This window comes from Herpailurus yagouaroundi, unplaced genomic scaffold (assembly GCF_014898765.1).
Source record: "Herpailurus yagouaroundi ecotype Mexico unplaced genomic scaffold, PumYag 203, whole genome shotgun sequence".
NCBI lineage: Eukaryota > Metazoa > Chordata > Mammalia > Carnivora > Felidae > Herpailurus > Herpailurus yagouaroundi.
This window is the reverse complement of record NW_024412434.1, coordinates 2,950,527-2,971,767: the sequence shown is the minus strand read 5'-3', so window position 1 is coordinate 2,971,767 and position 21,241 is coordinate 2,950,527. Positions and strand designations below refer to the sequence as shown.

Sequence of the window (21,241 nt, the reverse complement as noted above, 5' to 3'; positions counted from 1 at the left end):
AACACACCTAATTACCATGTTTTCAACAGATGCAAATGCAGCTCAATTAAAATTCTAGTCCATGTTACAAATTAAGCTACTTAATTCTGCAAGGTATCATGTTAGGACTGGGTCACCAAGAAGTTTGGAAAAGATTGGGCACTTATATGTTAATGATTATGGAGAAAATGACTTTAGGTTTCAATTGAAACTCAAAGTTCTGCAGCTCATGCCATAAATAAACACTTCTATCTAGTTATCACAAACATTTTACTGTCAAAAATTGACTCTAAATTACATGGTCATGAGAGTCTTTTCTCCCCCATTGAGAAGCAATGCTACTGTTGATACTGTAATGATCTCTGTGGGTTGCTTATCCACAATACATTCCCCCTTTCTCTTTCCTAATAGAACTCTGATCGTGTTCAGGAATGCAATCTAGCTCCAAGGGGTTAACTCAGTAATATACCAACCTATGGGTGCCTGCTGCTTGATTTAATGGACCAGTGTTACTAGTCCAAGAATGGCCCCATCAGCCATGTTTGGGGAGATGGCTCACTCCCCTCTGTTGGATATGGACAGGAAAGTAAAAGGTCTCTGGGCCTTGCAATTACCCTCTGGATAACCTGAGTTGTGGATATTGCAGCCAAAAGGGCAGGAAGATGTTGGATCTTTGCTAATACCACTGGGCTATGAAATCAGTAGTCCCCAAAGCTGCCCAACTCCAGAGCTCAGCAATGAAGACCGTGCATTTCCTCATGGTTAGAGCTGGTCTGCGTTGGATTTTCTACTAAATGCAGCTGAAAGCATCCTAACAGGTACATTGTGTAAATCAAACTTTAGAGCAGCTGTGGAATATCTACAGTCTATCACAAGTGTAAGAGTTAGCAGTTAATGTAGAGCTGGGTAGCTGTGACAACTTTGCTAGAAATAAATGATTTGTTCAGACTTCCTACTAGAGACAAATAAATTGTTCAATAGATAGAAACAGAGAAATACAAAATGAAAATGATAATATTACTTCTTAATCATCAGTAAATAAGTTCTTTCCTCTGAGGGCACAGCTCAAAGAAGCATCATTAAGTATTTGTTGAGTGAATGACAGAATGATTGAACAAAGAGCCAATCACATGACAAACTATCCTTTACTGATCTCCATTTAAGAAGGACTACTGTAGGTATTAGAAATACCTAATGATAGGATCACATACTCTTAATTTAAAATTTATTTTAGAAGGCAAAAAATTAAATGGAATTATTGCACACAGTATGACTAAGTCTTCAGAATCTATCTTCTTAAAACTTAAAATGAGTAAGTTACAATAAGACATTAGTAATTGGAAAATTTCACTGGACTTAGCAAATCCACTGACCCCTACCAACTTCTATGGATTAATCTTAGGTAACAAAACAAAAGCAAATGTAATAAAAATAAATTGAGGACTGTCAGACTCCCAGGCACTGCAAAGTCCTACACAGGATTCAAGAACTTTGGGGATATAAATATTATTTCTGTTTCTTATTTAAGTTGAATATTTTGACTTTGGAAAGGAAGAAAGATGTGGAAAATGAACAGCTAGTGATACAGATGGTGTCGAATAACAGGATCTGCTTTTCTGGACTCTGACTTTTAACATTAGAATGATGAGCTCTTGGCAATGGAAAAACTTAGCTTTTTCAGAATGTTTAAAAAAAAAAAAGCTGGCATGAAGAATGAAACATGAAGAATTAGAAGCTTTTATACTCAAAAGTGGGGTGGGAATAATAACTGACATGATGAAGAACCAAGAATATGACCGTGAAGACAGATGAAGGAATCATGTGACATTCAAAAGTGGTATCAGAGAAGTGCTTTCAGCAACTGGGGGACAATTCAAATAGTAAATAGATGATTCCAAAAGTGCTCTATTCTATATGTATATTCATTTCATTAAACAAACAAACAAACAAAAACAGCTCTGTTTATGTTGGAGTGAGGAGTGGGTAGAAGGGTAAAAACCATTAAGATCGCTCTTCCAAAGAATTTAAGACTTATACTAAAAACCATTCTTTGCTTCTACTTTATATTCTAAACTTCTCTTTAATCATCCCTCCAAATGAAACAGGTAAAATGCTCCTGAAGATACTGGTAGAATGTCACCTCCATTATCCTTCCCTTCCCGAGAGAATGCTATAGAACAAGTACAATGAGGGTCGTACCCTCAATTTTCTGAACCTTGCACATTTCCTTCTGGCATCTAATTGATTTTTACATTCAAATGATGGTCCACAGTGGATATTGCTTCCTCTCCATGGGGACAATGTACAGTGAAGCTCCAGGCTTTCCTTTCAACAGACCGAATGGATTGGCTACACAACCAAAATGGCACCACTCACAATTCTGTTGGAACTTCCACTAAAAATTTTACTTTTAATCAAGGAGTGAGCTTTGTGTCAACTGTATATTTTAACAATACATAGAAAATTATTTACAGTGTCAAAGAAAGAGATTCCAGGTCACTGCTCTGACTCTTAAGTGTGTGTGTGTGTGTGTGTGTGTGTGTGTGTGTGTGTGTGTGACAAAATACAAAATAAATAACACAACAATGTACAAATGTGATAAAGTAGTAAATGGCTAATAATGCTCTATTTTGCTATTTATTGAGAAATCAAAATGACTGTCCCCCAAAAGCCAGTGTTCTTAACTACCAACCAATCCATATTGGAGAATCCACAAAAATTTCTTGATGCTAAAAAAATGCTTTACAGTAAAAAGTCTCAGAGACATTCTGTAAAATCAGGGCTTTAGAAAGTCAAGGGAAGACTAGATTGCTTGGGAAACAGTTTCCTGAAGAAGTAAGATAGTCTAATGTACACATTTGAAGGCAGGGGCAAAGTCAAGGATAGTAAGAAGATACACTTCGTGGAGAGTGCATGGTCTGGACAAGAATGAGCATGGAAGCTTGAAGTACTCGGAGAATAAGAATGTGATTACAGAGTTTACTCAGCAAATCTAGAGACAGCATGACCAATTAGAAGATCCTAACAATAATTTCAGATATTAAATAATGAGGATTTCAGTTAGATTGAACAGACGGAGTGAAATTAGTAGATTTCATGGGGAAAAATTAAGAAAGCTTGGTAATGGAGTGATTACACAGTATGATGATGATTCTAAGTTTCAGAGCCTGGAAGTGCTAATGAGAAAAAAATCACATCATCACCATCCATCTTTCTGTGTGAAATGCTAAGCGTGTAAATGCATTTTCTTACTTTTCTCTGGCATTGCCAAGCATCATTACTCACCTGGATTATTTCATTACTGACATATAACTGATTTTCTTGCCACTGACACTGCTACTTACCATCCCATCCCTGATAACCATCCTCTATCCTACAACCCCAGCACTCCTACTCTTAGTTGAAATTCTTCAAATGTTCTTTAAGGTCCTTAGTATAAAATGCAAATAATTTAAACAAGGTTGTGATCTGTTTTCCATTTTCATCCTAAATCTCATTCCTCATTATGCTGCCACCTGCACTATATACATCAACCTTAATCCAACTATGGCAATCCAGGAAAGGTCACTGCTCATGATGTTTCATATACTCCTTATGCATTGCAGGTGTAGACCACTCAAGCAATGGCAGTTATCTCTACCAATACCTTGTCTGGGAAGCCGTCTCCCCTCTACCTACCTATCTGCTCTAATTCCATGTAGGCTAAGTGGGGAGCCCAACTTTTGGTGCCATGGTAACCTGTGCGTTACAATGACCCTTAACCACATTACTTCTTAAGTATTGGTTTATCCACTGGGTTGGACTACCCTGTGCCCCGCAGGACCTTATAGCCTAAAAATCAGATTTTAGGTGCCACAACTCATTAACACACACTTAAATACTTTGAAGTAGTTTCAGTGTGAGGGGCTTTCCCATTTGCAAGTTTAACCTTCTAGAAAAATCACAGGACTATGAATCAGGAAGTATGTACTCTATGATTCAGTTTCCCAAGTATGCTCTTGGTCAACTATTTAAATACTTTTTCCTTATCAAAAAAGTGTTTGAAATGAGGATTCTATAATTCAAACACTTCCTATGTGACTTTTCATTGTACTTTTAGCTTAAGTTAATTTTCCCCTATGGAAAGAAATGTGAGGAATAGCTTTGGCTACTTCACATGCTTACAGCCATACTGCATTGAGAAACTTCCTAAAATTAATAAAAGCTCCTTCTCTTCAATTGCAGGTGATATTTAAGTATACACATTGGCTTAAAGGCTGGGACAGGCTATTCCTGTTCCTAGCATTTCAGAACAAAAATTTTTAGAGATCAGCATCCAATTGTATATATTAATCAAATAGGAAATCTTTTACAAAGTACTCTTTGAAACCCCTATCCTGAATTTTGTCACAGATTTTCTACTTTCTAATGGGTTTTGCTTAAGATAAAATTAGGCCTAGTTTGCATATTTTGCTCAAATAACTAGTGATGAAAGTGGCTAGCCGTGTGTGGAATGCTGATGGTAGAAAATTGAAGATATCAAATGCAACATACTGTTTTATAACTAATAAGCAAAAAAAAAAATTACCCTAGAATCTCTCATCTTAGCTGATTTACTACCATAAATTTACCTTCTTCAAATCTCCTATGGCTAACCTAAGTTATGTATATTTTAGAGCAATGTCCTTTTTTATCTCCTGAGAAGAGTGCTGTAAGAAAAGTGGGCGAGCTACTCAAAAGCAATTTGTCTACCATGGCTTGTCTGTTCAAGGCATGTAGTTATCACGTTTAAAATTACAAACTGCATCTATCTTAAAATCAATAGGTACGATTAATAAGACAGTATTTGATTTCATTGTGTTTCACTTCCTGACCCCAACAAAAAACTGTTACTGTACTGATAGGAAGACTTACAATTTGGCAACTTTTAACAGGAAAAAAAAGGGGGACCATATATTTTTCAAAAAGAAAAAGCAATGTTATTGCATGTATTTTCTTGGTAGCAACAGAAACTGATTTATTATGGGGGATGCAGAAGCCACTTGCTGAGATCCAGGCAGGGTATGTAATTTGCATAGAAAAGGGAGCAGATTGTAGATGCCCTGACCTGTCAAGCACAGGTAGGGCCTCGGAGATAATGGGTCCCAGAATACAAAGCTCCATCTCGATCCAGACAGACACACACAACATGGTAAGGCCAGATGGATTAAATGAGAGACAAAAACGCTGGCTTCTGCCATCTCCACAGGAAGAACGTAAGTGTTACAGAAGATGACAGATACCAGATACCACATGGAGGCCGCCCCAGTCTCTTGGCCCCCATTGTTGTGCCCATGCCATGATTTCGACACTGCTGAGAAGAGGCAAGCCTGTTCTGAGCCATAAAATATATTCACCAGGGAGATGCTCAACCCAACTGACAAGAGCAACCAACCAAGCCTATGCCTAAGCATCTTACTTGTGAAGAAGAAAAGGGATAACTTGGGGTAGATAATAGGAGACTGGGGCAGTGCTTTAATCCAACTATGGCAACCCAGGAGCCGTCTGTCCTGACCACGGGCCTTGGCCCACAGCCTTCCAACAGCAGTCCACCCTCCATCTCCACACATCTCAGGCACACCAATAGAGTAACAAAGGGACTGTCTGTCAGGTCAGTGGTCCTTTTTTCAGAGCAATGTTCCATAGTGAAAGGGCATGTTCATCTCCCCCGGTGGCTGTGATGGAGTCATACCACAGCACAAGAAAGCACCCTCTGCTAGAATCCCACGGAGCACAGACAATGGCGGGATACTAGACTCCCTGGCAATGAGGGACAGCACGCTCAACAGCAAGGATGTGGAGGACAACCAGAAACAAGAAGGTGGATCCTGGGAAGCCATAAGGACAGGATGCAGACCAGGCCTTGAGAATCCAGAAGCCAGACTCTGAAAAGGACGGTGTTTAGGGAAACAAAGGAAGAGCTAACTGAGCTGGTCTTTCTCACAACTGGAGCCATAGAACACCTTTTCATATCCAGTCATATGTAAAGGTGCCTAATGATCACAAAGCAGAAACACCAGACCTGAGGGACTTTTTTTTAGACTTTGCTTAGGCATCAAAGGTCTAGTACATGCAGGCTCAGAGTGGAAAACAAACAGGAATGATGAAATGACACCACCATCCATCTTACTGCATACTGAAAGTCTCTCCCCCCTTCTCTCCACATGCACACAATGGTGCTAGCTAAGCAGGAGCTCACTTATTGATGTCACGAATATTCAGAGTCCTGTGATTTGCCAGACCCTGTGCTTAGTTACACAGGAATAAAACAGTCATGGTGATGTCGTCTTTTGTGGACCCTATAGAAGGTGAGAGAGCCTAGCAGGCAGGAGTTAGATAGGTAAGTGAACAGGTACACAAAATCATGGAATGTTACAACTAGAAAGGACCTCAGAAACCATCTAAATCATCTGAACCAGAGATTTTCAAGGCTTTTCTAAAAACATTGCAAACTACCCTTTCCTAATATTAACATTTACAGAAAACCACAATGTAATAAAAGTGACTTTAAAAACCCACAAGAGTTGAGGCAACAGAGTGGGGACAGCAGGGTAAAGGGTAAAGCCGGTGGCTCTGCAGAGTCCCTGCTACTCAGCCTCCCCCTGACTTCTGGACCCCTCCAAAACCACAGAGCCTCCCCTCCTGACCAGGCGTCACAATGCACAGTTTGAAAAATCCATGACCCCATTGTCCAAATCTTCAGTTTTACAAAGAGGAACTTAATGCTCAAGCCTTTTGGGTAGTTTGACCAGAATCCCAAGTTCATCAGAAAAACATGGACAAGGACTCAAGTGGCCTGAATTCCAGTTCAGTGCCTGCTGTAACTCACTGGCAGGGTCTCGACAGCTCACATTGCAAAAGTTTGAAATGTACAACAGCTGCCTTTTTTTTCTTTTCTGTTTTTTTTTGTTTTTTTTTGTTTTTTTTGGGGGGTATCCAGATTTCAACAGACCGGTCTGGGGGAAAAATTCTAAAATCAGGACTTTTGGAAAACACAGCACTCTGGTTGTAGGTACACACATTCACAAGACTCTTTCTCTTGTCCAGAACTTCAGCTTTGGTTTATAAAACATAATTTGTCTATTTGCTGAATGAAAAGTTGTAACATAATGTAGTTAAATCAGTTATTTCAAATTAGAAAAGGAAACTAAATTTTATATAGGGACAAATTTAGATCCCTATCTACACTGGTGAGAAACTCTGAAGGCTGTCCCCATTACAATTAAAAACATGTCTTATATTGAGATATATTCCATCTCCTGATGCATTTGAAATGAGTGTTATATATGAGAAAATTACATTTTATGAGGGAATTTAAACATTTTAACCAGAACAAGGAAAAAGTTCAAAACCATCATATATTGTAGAAGCTTAAAAAAAACATTGAAGGTTCAAAGTACTATATCTCTTATTAAATACACCCCCAGGACACACTGAGGCATGATGCTACCATAGGAGGGCTGCACAAATGATATTGGTTAGGATGGAAAGGAACCACAGAGACAGTGGGGAAAAACTTAAAAGGGTGGAAAGCTCGTAGGACTCAGGATCTTGGAGCCCAGACTTGGCAGCAAAAATAGGAAATATGTTCTTCATCTGGCAAGAATAGGCTGTATACATTTGAAAGCACTGACTGGATGGAGTGAAAAAACTCCATCCAGATTCAGATGAGGAATTACCTAAAGGGTCGGAAAGGCGCAGTGGGGTATAGCCATCCTCTCCCCGAGTTTTGCTTGGCGTGCTACATCATGGCCACAGTATCCATCTTTCCAAACACACTATATGTGCAATAGGCAAAAACTACCTAATTTTGCTTTAAACCTCCTCAGAATGTGGGGCACCTGGGTGGCTCAGTCGGTTAAGCGTCTGACTTCAGCTCAGGTCATGATCTCATGTTTCGTGGCTTTAAGTACCACGTTGGGCTCTGTGCTGACAGCTCAGAGACTGGAGCCTGCTTCGGATTCTGTGTCTCCCTCTCTCTCTGCCCCTCTCCCGCTTGTGCTCTTTCTCTCAAAATAAATAAACATTTAAAAAATATATAAATCTCTTCTGAATATGATTTTTATTTAAAAATCATTTTCTTCCCCACCACAATCTTCCTTAGGCATTTGTGACAGAAGCAGTTCACCCAACAGTTAAATTTCAAGTAAATTACAATCCACTTAAATTATCTCTGGTTTCTGCTTGAACTTTTGTGCAGTGGTTATCTCTAACTTTTCTAACAATGGATAGATGCATAGAGTCATGTTTGAAGTTAAAGACCAAAAGTATAAAGTAGTAATTATGAACAATGTACACTAACCAACAGTTTTTACCATTAGGATTCTTAAGTCTTTTCCCTTTTAAGTAAATATACTACTAAAGATATTTTCCTGATTTTTAAAACGAACAGTTATTTTTATGCCATGAATGTTTAATTATAAAGATAGCTCCCTGAAACGTGTTAATATAAATGCTACTTTTTTCTCAATATTCTATGGAAAACATACTGCTCATTTATATTAGCCTTTGACTTTCAACAATCTTGACTTAAAATATTTTGCAATTTTCAAATACACACATATACAAATATCTTGCCAGCTCAGATCAAGAAAAGCAAGAGTAATTCATAAAAAAGAATAGGTTTTCAAAATCATAGATTATTACATATATTTGCTGGAGAGATCACATTATAGCAGTGGTTTTCAAACATTTTGGTCTTAGGATAGCTTTAAACTCCTAAAAATTATTAAGGACTCAAAATAATTTTTATGTGGATTATCTGTAACAGTATTTACTGATCTAAGACTGAGAAGATTTAAAAATATTAGTTACTTTATAAAAAACAAAATTAAAGGTTAACAGAAATTATGTTTTCATAAAACAAGGACTGTATTTTCCAAAGACAATGAGTGAAAACAGTGGCACTATTTTACATTTTAGCAAGTGTCTTTGCTATCTGGCTGAAAGACAGATTCTTCTATCTGTTCTGCATTCAATCTATTGCAATATCTAAAGACTTGTCTCTAGAAAACCCAAGGTGTACTTGTGAGAGAATAAGGGTAAAAAGATAAATGACATCCTATTATTATTATTATTATTATTATTATTATTATTATTATTTAGTCCTCATTGATCCCTCTGGTACCTGGAGGGGAACCCTAGAGCATACTTGAAGAATTGCTGCTCTGTAGAGCTGTTTGTAACTTCTATTCTTTCAGAAATTATAAACTTACACGTCTCCATGCCTTCATCATCATCATCTACTGCAGGTTTATCATAAGACTTGTCAATGGCAGCTCTGAAGCTCTCATTGCATCCCCTTCCTCTGATTATTCGTGGCCGTGGGCGGTGGAAAGGAATATCCCCATTCAAAGTCACCTCAGCGACTGCTGTCTGCAGACTCTCTAGTGAGCTTGACTTCTTCAGACCCAGGGACGGTCCTACATCTCTGCTGGGGGAACCTTGGAGGTTTACAAAAATTAAAACGTTAGTTAGAATTAATGGTAAAAAAAGAAAGAAAGAAAGAAAGAAAGAAAGAAAGAAAGAAAGAAAGAAAGAAAGAAAGAAAGAAAGAAAGAAAGAAGAAAAAAAAAGAATTGGTGGTGAAACGGATATCCCTGAATATCTACAGATTGCGGAAAACATCAGGGACATAAATAAATTATTCACTCAGTGAGTTCTAAGGTGTGGATGGAAATGTTATAAAAATAAAGGAATGGTAAAAAAAAAATAATAAAGGAATGGTAACTAATTTTAATTTTTCCCAAATATATATTAAATTTGGTTTATTTTCTCTATCTTCTTAGGAAAAACTCTAAGTTATTAGTCTCCATGTTTAGCTCAAGAGATAAAATTTTGGTCAAATCATTTGCTCCAAGTATGTAAATAATCTAAAAGAAGCAGAATAACCCAGAGCTCACTTGATGAGAACGCTAAGGTAAGCAACCAACAGTAAGCTCTATAACTTAACAAATCATTTTTTGATAGTTTAAGATTATTTACAGTAGAAATTAAACTTTCATCTCAGTGAAATCTCTTCCGCATCGTACTGCACGTCCACACAACTCAGTAGGTAGAAAGAGCACAAAAGACCACATGTCACCAATATAATTAGGGCACCCTGGCAACAGGCAGGAACCTGAACCTGGGAAATATTAATGTTCTATTGGAGAGAATGATGGAATATTTGAATAGAAACAAATTACATAAGGGCTCTCACTAGAGAGAAGTATAGGAGAGACCACGGAGCGGAATACAAGTCCATACATCTACAGGCTTGGGAACGATATCTGCTTGTTAAACAAGCAATGATCAAAAGGAAGAAGAGTTCACAATTAAGAAGAAAATTTCACTAGACTGGCAGGGGAGGACTCAGGGAATTAACAAGTTGGCTCTGTTTCTTGAGGATATAGGGCAGGAAGGCCTGAGAGAATACCAGCAGTACCAAGCTTTAAAAGGCAATCAAAATGGATTTCTTTAAGCAAGAAAGACAGCCTCATCCATCACTGCCTGACCTAGCACTCAAAGGCAGATGAAGTTGGCCTCTCGATGACTGAAATACCAGCTTGGTACCACCGCCTGGGCAACCCAGGTTTTAGAATTAGCTCGTCACTTAGACTGTTAAAAAGACAGGTACAAAAAAATGAGAAGGTAGGAGAGAGCAGGTAGTTTCTCTCTACATGGGGTCATCAAGCACATATGTTCATCAATAATTAAGGAGTAGCCTGGACATGTTATCACGTAGAAGGCAAATAATTATGACACGGGCTTTGCATGGCTCAGAGTACAAAACAGAATAAAAGATAAACTGAGAGTCAAAACAAGAATTATCTTTTAAAGATTCATTTACATGTTGCACCTAATTTTTGCAATGGGGTAGCAGTTGTTAACTTAGAATAAATATGTCAAAAATGTAACATAGGCAGAAAGGCAGACAGATGATTCTAATGAAGAAATAATATTCCATCAATTATTGTGCTTGGAAGAAAAAGATGATTTATTGAACTTTCTCAGTGCAGGATCGTATATATTTGATTATTTTATGACAAAAATTCACATGAATTGTTTCTTCCCAGGATGATCAATCTTACTTTTTCTCTTGATAGGCACTATAATTTTTGACAAGTTCATGTTCCAATACCCTAAAAGTCATGTCACAAGAAGGAAAATGAATTTGGTTCCAGGACTAAACAAAGAGTAAGAAATCAAGGAGTCAAACAGAATAGGAAAAGATCACTTGTGGGCAGGGACGTTTACTTTATACTTTCAAGAATTGCCACTAGGAAAATCTTTCTCCAAATAAAGCATATATATCAATTTTCATAACTACCAGTTGTATTTGAGTTCTATAAACTCTGAGAAGGCAAATATTTGACACTTTATTGGGAGCATATAGGACATTTGTATGTACATATGTATGTGTATTCATATCTATCTATCCATATTTTTCCAATAAAGATTTCATGCTTCATGTAAAGATTTTCATAAAAACATCATTTTTTTCTTCACAAAACATTAGCTGTACTCAAAGCACTAAACATTTTAATAATGAATTTCAGAAATCGCATGAGTATTTACTACAATAAATGTATATCTATATATAATGCATATAAATATTTATGTATGTATATATAAATACATATATATGTGTATGTATGCATTAAAATACATAAACAAAAGCAAATCTGGTTAAAAAATGATGAAACTATAAATAAACAATAGATATTCTGTAAGCATAATTTAGGACTTACCTATCTACTCTTCTCTCTGAAATTTTAACACTGTATTATAACATGTTCGTGATGATGTGTATTGTGTAGACAGGAAATCAATGAATTATTGCATCTACATTAATGTATGGTTGAAAATCTTCATAGTAAAAAGTTATACAAAAAGTCAAAATTTGTAATGTGTGAATCTACGAGGGATCAGCAAACCATGGGCCAAGTCCAGAGAATCCATTTGTTTGCATGTATTCTGTGGCTGCTTTCATGTCACATCTGAACTAAGTAATTGCTACAGAGACTGGTCTGCAAGGCCTACATTATTCACCATCCAGTCCTTTACAGAAAGAGCTTGCTGACTTTTTATCTGTAACAAGGATATCAAATATTTAAGTATGATATTTGTCAAAGAAACTTTAATGAAAGTTTTATTAAATAATACCTTAAGATCCCTGAATGAGGGCTACCGAGACCCCTGACATTATAAACTTAGCACTTTATTAGTGGTGAAAATTAAAGATGTCTTTATATAAAGTATGGGCTAAAAATTAGTTTTATTTACACACACACACGCACACACACGTCTTTTAATTGTAAAATAATATTCTAAAGCTCTTTATAAATCTTTTGGGTCATTAGGATACTTTGGTTATTTTTTATATTCAAGGATTAAACTGTTAGAAACCCATGGGGCATCTGGGTGCCTCAGTCGGTTAGGTGTCCAACTTCAGCTCAGGTCATGATCTCATGGTTTGTGAGTTCGAACCCCACGACGGGCTCTGTGCTGACAGCTCAGAGCCTGGAGCCTGCTTCGGATTCTGTGTCTTCCTCTCTTTCTGCCCCTCCCCCACTTGTACTCTCTCTCTGCCTATCAAAAATACATAAAATGTAAAAAAGTAAAAAATTTAAACTGTTAGAAACCCAATTCTCTTCTTATTCTTGTTCTCTCTTTTCTTTCATGAAGAAAATTCTCCCCTCCTCCTGCCCCAAATATCATAACAGATCCTTAAATCCAGAAATAGAGGGGAAAATCATAATCATACTATTTTCCCTAGGCCTATTTTTCTATTCCTACCTAATACCCCACTTGCCAAAAAAAAAAAAAGTAGAGGATGTCTTTTGCAAGAGCGAAGGGAAATGGAATTCAATTTTCATTATGAAAGGCTTATGGCTAGACAGATGATCTATGCTAAAATACCACTGTGACTCTACCAAAAACCTTTGGACTAAACTGTAAAATCATGATCATCTTAGCAATTCAAGTGAAGTGAAGAAAGAAAAATAACTGAAAATCTGTTCACTGTCTAATACTGCAGGGTGGAAAAGATCCTTGTTAGATATTTTATTCATGTAGATTTAAAACCGATAGACTAAAAGGTACTTTGGTGTCTATGCAATAATTTTTTGTCACAAGCTTTTCCAGTTTACTTTGGTAAGATAGATTGTACACAGTGGGGGGCAGGGGAGAAAAAAAGAAAAAGCTCTTTTTATCTAGGATCTAACATTTTAAAACACAATAAAAACACAAGATTCAATTAGATTATAAAATCTGCCTTCTCTCCATGTACATTATTTTATGTTTTCAGTTAAACTCTGGATATCTGGATATCATCATTATTTTTTTTTTTTAATTGCAATAATGGTCTTTTCCTTTTAGTGGAAGTTAGTTAAATAAATAATTTCCTGACTGTACCTGACTGGCGTAGCATATAAAGTCATGTTCTTTAACCTGAGCAGTGTGAGTTGGTTTTTATGAACATTAATTTGGACAGGGCTTACTTCTTTAAAAGTATTGAATGTTATTAACTCCAAAACTAATTACTCATTTGCATATATGAACTATCAAATAGTTTTTCTTTAGCCCTGTTTCAGAGTTTGAGTGAATCTTATGTTTGATCAGAGAAATAACTACATAATAAGGGCTGAGGCTATAGTTAATTGCCTTCCACTATAGTTAATCCTATGATTTATTGGATGTAATTTTCACAATCTATCTTTTTACTCTACAGAACATGAAAACTTCAACCATGTCCACAATAATCTTTACACATGTATATAGATACATATTTTTTAAGGCTAAAATTAATTACTACTGCAGGTCAAAAAGGTGAATTGAAGCTAATTAGTGCTAAGTGATATGACTACATCATACTGGATCTAGAATAATTAAAACACTATTCCAAACTTATAACAATAAATCATAAATGTGCCATTGTACAAAATACATTACTTTAATTATACATGAAGACTTTCCTGTGATTATTTTCATAATATAACATAAAAAGTAAAATCTAATATAATGAAAAACCCAGTTCAATATAATCCATTGATTCTACACAATGGCAGCATTTTAAACTTCATTATTATTATTTTTTAATGCTTATTTATTTCTGAGACAGGCAGAGAGAGAGAGAGAGAGAGAGAGAGAGAGAGAGAGTGAGAGAGAGAGCATGAGCATGGGAGGGGCAGAGAGAGAGGGAGACACAGAATCCAAAGCAGGCTCCAGGCTCTGAACTGTCAGCACAGAGCCTGATGTGGGGCTTGAACTCAAAAACCATGAGATCATGACCTGAGCCAAAGTTGGAGGCCAAACCGACTGAGCCACCCAGACACCCCTAGGCAGCATTTTAGAAGCAAGCCCTAATGAGTTAAAACAAAACAAAACAAAACAAAACAAAAAAAACCTTTGAAATAGGTTCACGTCAAGATAAGGAAACTTATGCATTACATTGTCTAACTCAACGTCAGACAACTACAAGCCAATTCTTGCATCTGAAGAAAAACTGAGGTTTTCTGAACAATGAAAGACAGCAATATTGGATTCTGTCATAGAGTGAAAAATATTTATATTTCTGCTATTATCCTTCAAATCAAAATCACCAGTTTGAGAACCTTTATTTGGATATCAAGCTAGATACCTAGTAAATGACTTAGACACTTAAGAGTTTACTAGAAGAGATACTGTTTTTAGGATTTTGATTTTTATTTAATTGCAACAAAACATTCCTATACAAATATAATTAAAATCTAGGTTGTTTTAGCATTTTTGAAACACTAAATTATATTTCCATTTAGTATGTACCACCCTGATAAATTCCTTCTAACAGGAAATTTTTCTTTTCTTGTACAATGTGATTTCCTAAAAATGAAAACATCCGTGCAAGACTGGAATATTTATGTTTACATGCAATATGATTGGCAGCTCTATAATTATGATCAGCTCCTTGGACCACAGTTTCTATGGCAACAGTCTAACTGTCCATTCTTACCTGCTTTCTGGTCATCCACTGTATTGAGTTTAGTCTCGTCAGCTACTGTTAAAAGGTAAATGTATACTGGTTAGCACAGTTAGTCCCCACAGCCCAACATGCTTCAACCATTCCCGGATCTTTCCAGTTAGGTGATCATTCTTAGGTAATATTTCATGCAAATAATATGAAACATCAAGCAAACATTCATAATCAAAAAAAGGGGGGAAAAGCAGTGTCTCCATGCAAAATGCCAGTCATTTCACAGACACGTGTGTTATTTATAAGTTAGCATATCATAATTAGCCAAGGCAATGCATCGCCAAATTTTTGTTTTATGCATGTGATAAATTAATGCTTTTAGTCTTGAAGTACAAACAGCCACCAGAGAACAGCATAAATAAGTTTCAGCTGATTAACAAAGGTTTTTAAAATCATTTGATCGGTTTATAGATATAATTAATTACTTTACTTTTTTGTTTGCTTTTTGGTGGATTTGGATTTAAAAAGAGACACTACCTGATTGGTGTTTGATTGAACAACTATGGTTATTTTCTCCTCTCATTTGCTTCCAAATACTTTCTACAATAAATATTCTCCCAAATTATTACTTCAATTAAATGCCTTAATTATCAACACAGAAGAGTTTCTATTAAATAAACCTTAAAGAATAGCAACGAAATGAAGTATATCATGAAGTAACCAAATTCTAGACATGGATTGAGATAATGGTTTCTCTCCAAAACTTCTCCTTCTAGTTCAAGAATCCCACAGCCAACCAAATACGATTTCAAATAGTTGGTTTTAAACATCCAAAATGTTAAAACACTTCATCTTCCAAATAAAGACGCATGAACATAGCATGATATGCATGTGTTTGTTTCTTTGATTATCAGGAAAACATATATTTTAACATATTGCACATTATGTAAACATGCCACTTATGAGAAATATGGTTATCACAAACTCAGAGAAAAACTAATTTTTGCCAAATTGCCACATTTCACATTTATTTTTTCTATTGCTTAAAGTAAACAGACATGTGTTTGGGACTATCAATTTTAATCCGAAAGCATCTAAACCTTATTTAGATAAAGATTCATGGAGATTGTACTCACTACCTAAATCCATGCTTTTTGATTTTCGCGTTTTAACGAAATCCAATTGACTGGCATCTGAAAATTGCTTTGTGCGTTTTTCTGACATACTCTGGCGTCCAAATCCTTCTCGTTGAAAAGCAAGAACTGGATCAACATCTGGACTCAAAGAGCTGGTATGAAGAGAAAGAGAAACATAAAAATATTTACTAAAAAAGAGGACATCCAACTTTAGGAAAGATCATATATGCCCACATATGAAAGTTATATATATGCATATTCCCCAGAAATGCTGAAACAAAAATATAGTCCATTGAAAAAACAACAACGAGACAACTGTGGCTGAATAGGAGGTGATGGGAAAATACAAAATTAATTTAAGTGTAAAGTCATTCTTTCTCCATGTGAGTTCTCTCCTCCCTTATTTCCCTCAGTTTCTTCACTCTGTTCCCTAATGCATCATTATTTCTAAGTGACTATCAAAAATAAGCCTGGTATATTTTAGGAAATGGAAGGATTGAATATCTGAGGAAAATTTTCATATATGAATACAAATATTGACAGCATACAAGGGGCTCTATGAATTGTAATCAAATAGAAGTTGTAAAATGAGTATGTCTTTAATCTTGGATGTCAGAAACGTAGAAAAAAACACCTTTGTGGCAGGTAGTTTCATGAGAATGTAGTTTCTCAGCAATATTTATTCAATGGAGAAGAAACCAACACAGCAAATCTTTATGAGAACCTATTCTAAGGTGTTGTGCTGGGTACCAAAGTCAGGAAAGGAAAAGAAGAAAAAGGTCTCTGTTATCTACAAGTTCCTAACAAAAATACTACAACAGAAGGACCTAGCCAATGCTGTGGATGCACAGATGGGAGAATGAACAGTACTGGAGGGACACAGGAGACCAGATGACATTTGATTTGGGTGACACCAACACAGAAGTCCAAGCAGAGATGAGGAGGCACACAGCAAACCATTGGTAACAGGACACAGTTGGAAGTGGAAAGGGATGACACAGCATCACTCCTATTCGTAAAATATCTGTGAACACTTTAAAAAGGACCACAAGGGGGGCATGTGGGTGGCTCAGTCAATTAAGCATACAACTTCGGCTTCAGTCATGATCTTGCAGTTCGTGAGTTCAAGCCCCTCGTGGGGCTCTGTGCTGACAGCTCAAGAGCCTGGAGCCTGCTTTGGATTCTATGTCTCCCTCTCTCTCTGTCCCTCTCCAGCTCATGTTGTCTCTGTCTCTCAAAAAATGAATACATGTTAAAAAAACATTTTTTTTTTAAGCACTTCTAGGTGTTCTGACCAGAGTTCATACAATAAAAATGGTTTTTCTCTGTGCTGGGCACACTAAGTCAATCGCTCTTTTGTGTCAGCGCCCTGCCACCTTCCTTACCTGGCCAGGTAGGAGAAAATCCTTCCACAGCTAACTAAACATATTAAGAAGGTCAGTGGCCACTGCCACCATGCCAGCAGAGTTTATGACAGCCTTCCTTATGTTTCTGATGGAAGCAAATTTCTCTCGCTTTTATGGCCGTAGAGAATTACCATCCACACAGGTAAAGGAAGAGTGATCTGGTTTGGATATATATCAAAAATGTAGCTGCAGTTTACTGTGCATGAAATGATAGTTGGCTCTTAGAGAAGAGCTAAATCCAAAATTGTGAAAAGAAAGACATCAAGGAAAATGCTTTGCTGCCAGGTTAAGTGACCTGAAATGTTTTGAGCCTACTGTATTAATAATGCTCAATAAAGAGAATAGCAGCCTTACCCACCTTAAGAGGCCAATAAGGGAATTCAAGGACATTATGTAAAAGCCCTTTGTAAACTGCAAACCACTACACAAGGTAAGTGATTATCACCCCACAAAGACTTTCTATCTCAAATTATCAATATAATACAAATTATAACAGAGATGGGGTCCTTAAAAACACTCAAGGATTCTGAACAGCCTTTCCCAATCTTTTCCACCAAGTACAGAGTAGGGCCCCTAGGATGACACAAGATAGGTGCCCCTTACTCAGAATTTAAGGAAGCACTTTCAGGCTCAGGCAAGTAGAGGGTCAACACCTGACAGTAACTCCTTCCCTACATTTTGTATCCTGGTCACTTGGCTTGTCTCACCCTAGTCCTGGCCCAGGTATTGAGAAATGAGAAGATGTATCCTACAGGCCCTGAGAGTTCACCAAGAACAGTTTTATTTTGTAAAAGACTATGTTATATCCTAATAAATGTTTTCTTCTTTGTACTATACACTTAATCTTTTCATTTTTAATATACCATATTTTTTCTGTAAAACTTTGAATAAATTTGGTGTACTAAAAAAAAGGGTCATGTTTATCTTGAAGCCTACAGTGCCCCTCCAACATATCACTATGATTACATACTGTGTATACATATATGTGTGCATGCATGTAGGTATTTATAGCTATAGCATATTATATATATAATTACACATTGCTCATATTTCTTAAATTGATGTATGCTTATATATTATGCTCTTGTAGTAGTAGTCAGGTACTACTATGCTTACTATAGTTTGCTTATAATTTCCAGAGCACATATACCCCAATTAAAAAATACAGTCCTAGGGGTGCCTGGGTCGCTCAGTTGGTTGAGTGTCTGACTTTGGCTCAGCTCAGGATCTCACAGTTCATGGGTTGGAGCCCTGGGTCAGGCTCTGTGCTGACAGTTCAGAGACTGGAGCCTGCTTCGGATTCTCTGTCTCCCTCTCTCTCTGCCCCACCCCCTCCTACTCTCTCTCAAAAATAAATAGACATTTTAAAAAGTTAAAAAAAAAAAACAGTAAAAATAAAATGCTAAAAAAAGGAAAAATATAGTTCTAGAAGTAAAAATTAAAAACCCATAGAAGAACTATGATGCAATTTTGCAAGAGTAAACTCTATATTACCTATTTTCAATAAGAATAATTATTTCATATGTTGAAAGCTGATCTTTTCAATATTCTGCTCATGAAATACATATTTAATAGAAATTATTGGTAAAAGCTTGTTCAAAGAAATACAAATTGTTGGTGCTAATGTTACCTAAATATCACACATCGGCATATTTTTTAAACTAATGTCATATCCTTGGAATGATGTTGTCACTAAGATTAGAATTGCTGGTTTACCTTGTTTCTCCTTAAAAACACTATTAATGTTCCCTGAAACAATTAATGGAGTGAAAAAAGTATATTCTACATTAACAAATTAAAAGTTTAGCCATTTTACATATTTAGCCTTCCACAATTGTGCAGTGAACTGTAAACATATACAATTTAAAATGTCAAATGAGTATGTGTGTTAATGTCTTAAAATAACTAAATATTTTTAAACGATGACATAATTAATTCTTCCCTATCAATATACCCATTAAACTAATTTTAGACACAATAAACAGTACACTAGAATATTTAATAAGTTAGATTGCAAAACTGACAGCTGATTCTTTAAAGAATGTAACCATACCCTGACCCCCCAACATTATTAAAATTCCAGTTATTAATCCTGTCTTATTGCCCTTTTGTTTTCATAACATTTTCATCAAGGATTAGGGAGATATTGTTAGGCTGGAAAAGCTTACATTTTCTGCTGTGATTCAGAACAGCTGCCATTCTTGTTTGGATAACCCTTCATTCATATTCCTTTCCTTGCTCCACTTTCCCCACAGCAAAATCGCACAAGTCCTTACCATTTTATGGATGCCCTTAGAGAAATTAATGCCACAATCTATTCCTGCTAGTTACTTATTTATTTTCACCAATACAGTGCTTTCTAAGGCCCCAAACAGATCTATTCCTATGGCCACCTCCACAATTCTCATCACGGTGGAGATTCAAAGGCTTTGTCCCTAAGTTGAATACTGCAAATATCTAATCCTTACTTTCCCTGTTGTTGCTTTCACTTTCAGAAACAGATACAAACTGCAGCAGTATGTGGAACAGCATCTGTGGATTTCAAATGGAATTTGACTTTATATTGTATTTTCCCCCTCTACATTGAACCAAAAACCTCATTCAAAAACAAGCTAATATCATGCAGGCTTGAGTGTCGCTCTATTTCTACATCTTGTGTTTTCAATAAAAGACAAGAAAGAAAGAAAGAAAAGAAAGAAAAGAAAGAAAAGAAAGAAAAGAAAGAAAGAAAGAAAGAAAGAAAGAAAGAAAGAAAGAAAGAAAGAAAAGACAAAGATGGACTCTTCAAGGATCCAAATAACAGGTGGGACTATTCCAAGAGAACATCTGCAGAATTCACAGGTGAGTGTGCTGGATGCTTGTGTGGTTTTGTAAGGAGCGGAGAGGAGGGCTGGGGAGAGGGTAACTTTGCTAAGATCACCACTATAATTGTTAACACAAATCAACGCCGGGCCCCCACAATCCTCCTATCTGATAACGGATGTGGCCACAAGTTCGGATAAGAACAGAAAACAGCAATGGGTAAGTGGTAAAGGATTTAAATATCATTTTGCTGATGTATTCATGGAACACCCCAGAGAAAGGGCAATAAGAAAATTCTGGTATAACACTTCACATGGCTTTGTTAATTATCACTACAACCTCACAAGGTCATCTCTAGAAGGGACTTGCCTTTTGGCTTCTGGATGTGTATAATTACTAGGCATGCAGATTGTGGCACACATCCACATTCACGTGCCACACATTGGCTCAACAACATCAAATGCTTTATTATGTTTTGGAAGATACAGGAGAAAGAAACAGCATTAGGCTGCCCCAAAAGTCATAATGTTAAAAGCAAGCAGGAAGCATTTTAAATGGCAGGGTGACAGCACTATAAAAAGAAAACCTTTAAAAAGCTTCTTCCCACTCCCTGAACATAGCAGCTATTAATTTGGCCAAAGTCATCTAATTGTTATAAACTTTCAGTCACCTCAGAGATCTGCTTGAACTGATTTCATAAATAATAATCATCAAATTAAAACAGATCTAAAATAATTAACAATGAGACTTAAGTGAGTAGTTTTTTTTTTTCTTTTTTGGTTAGTGGTAATTTTGTTGTAGTTTTGGCTGAATTATTAAGTACAGCCCTGTAAATGCTAAAACAATGGGGCAAGATTACAGAGTTGGTGGAAATCTTTTATTAAAAGAGTGATTATTAAGAGTATTAAAATCATGAAAATAGGACACTGCCATAAAAAAATTGATTAACTGCACTTAATGATAGA

At 36.3% G+C, this 21,241-nt stretch overlaps 1 protein-coding gene across 18 annotated transcripts in view; it reads right to left on the bottom strand.

The window, feature by feature from the left end:
• The window catches only part of PARD3 (par-3 family cell polarity regulator), a 565,232-nt gene that overhangs the window by 205,858 nt on the left and 338,133 nt on the right, over positions 1-21,241 (bottom strand). For 8 of the 18 annotated variants that reach the window (XM_040451005.1, XM_040451009.1, XM_040451012.1 and 5 more), the window contains 3 exons: positions 16,069-16,220; positions 14,972-15,016; positions 9,213-9,440 (listed from right to left, as the gene is read on the bottom strand). In XM_040451005.1, coding sequence (XP_040306939.1) covers positions 9,213-9,440; positions 14,972-15,016; positions 16,069-16,220 — 425 coding nt within the window. The remainder of the gene's footprint in view (positions 1-9,212; positions 9,441-14,971; positions 15,017-16,068; positions 16,221-21,241) is intronic. The other 10 variants (XM_040451010.1, XM_040451011.1, XM_040451013.1 and 7 more) reach the window with 5 other exon arrangements.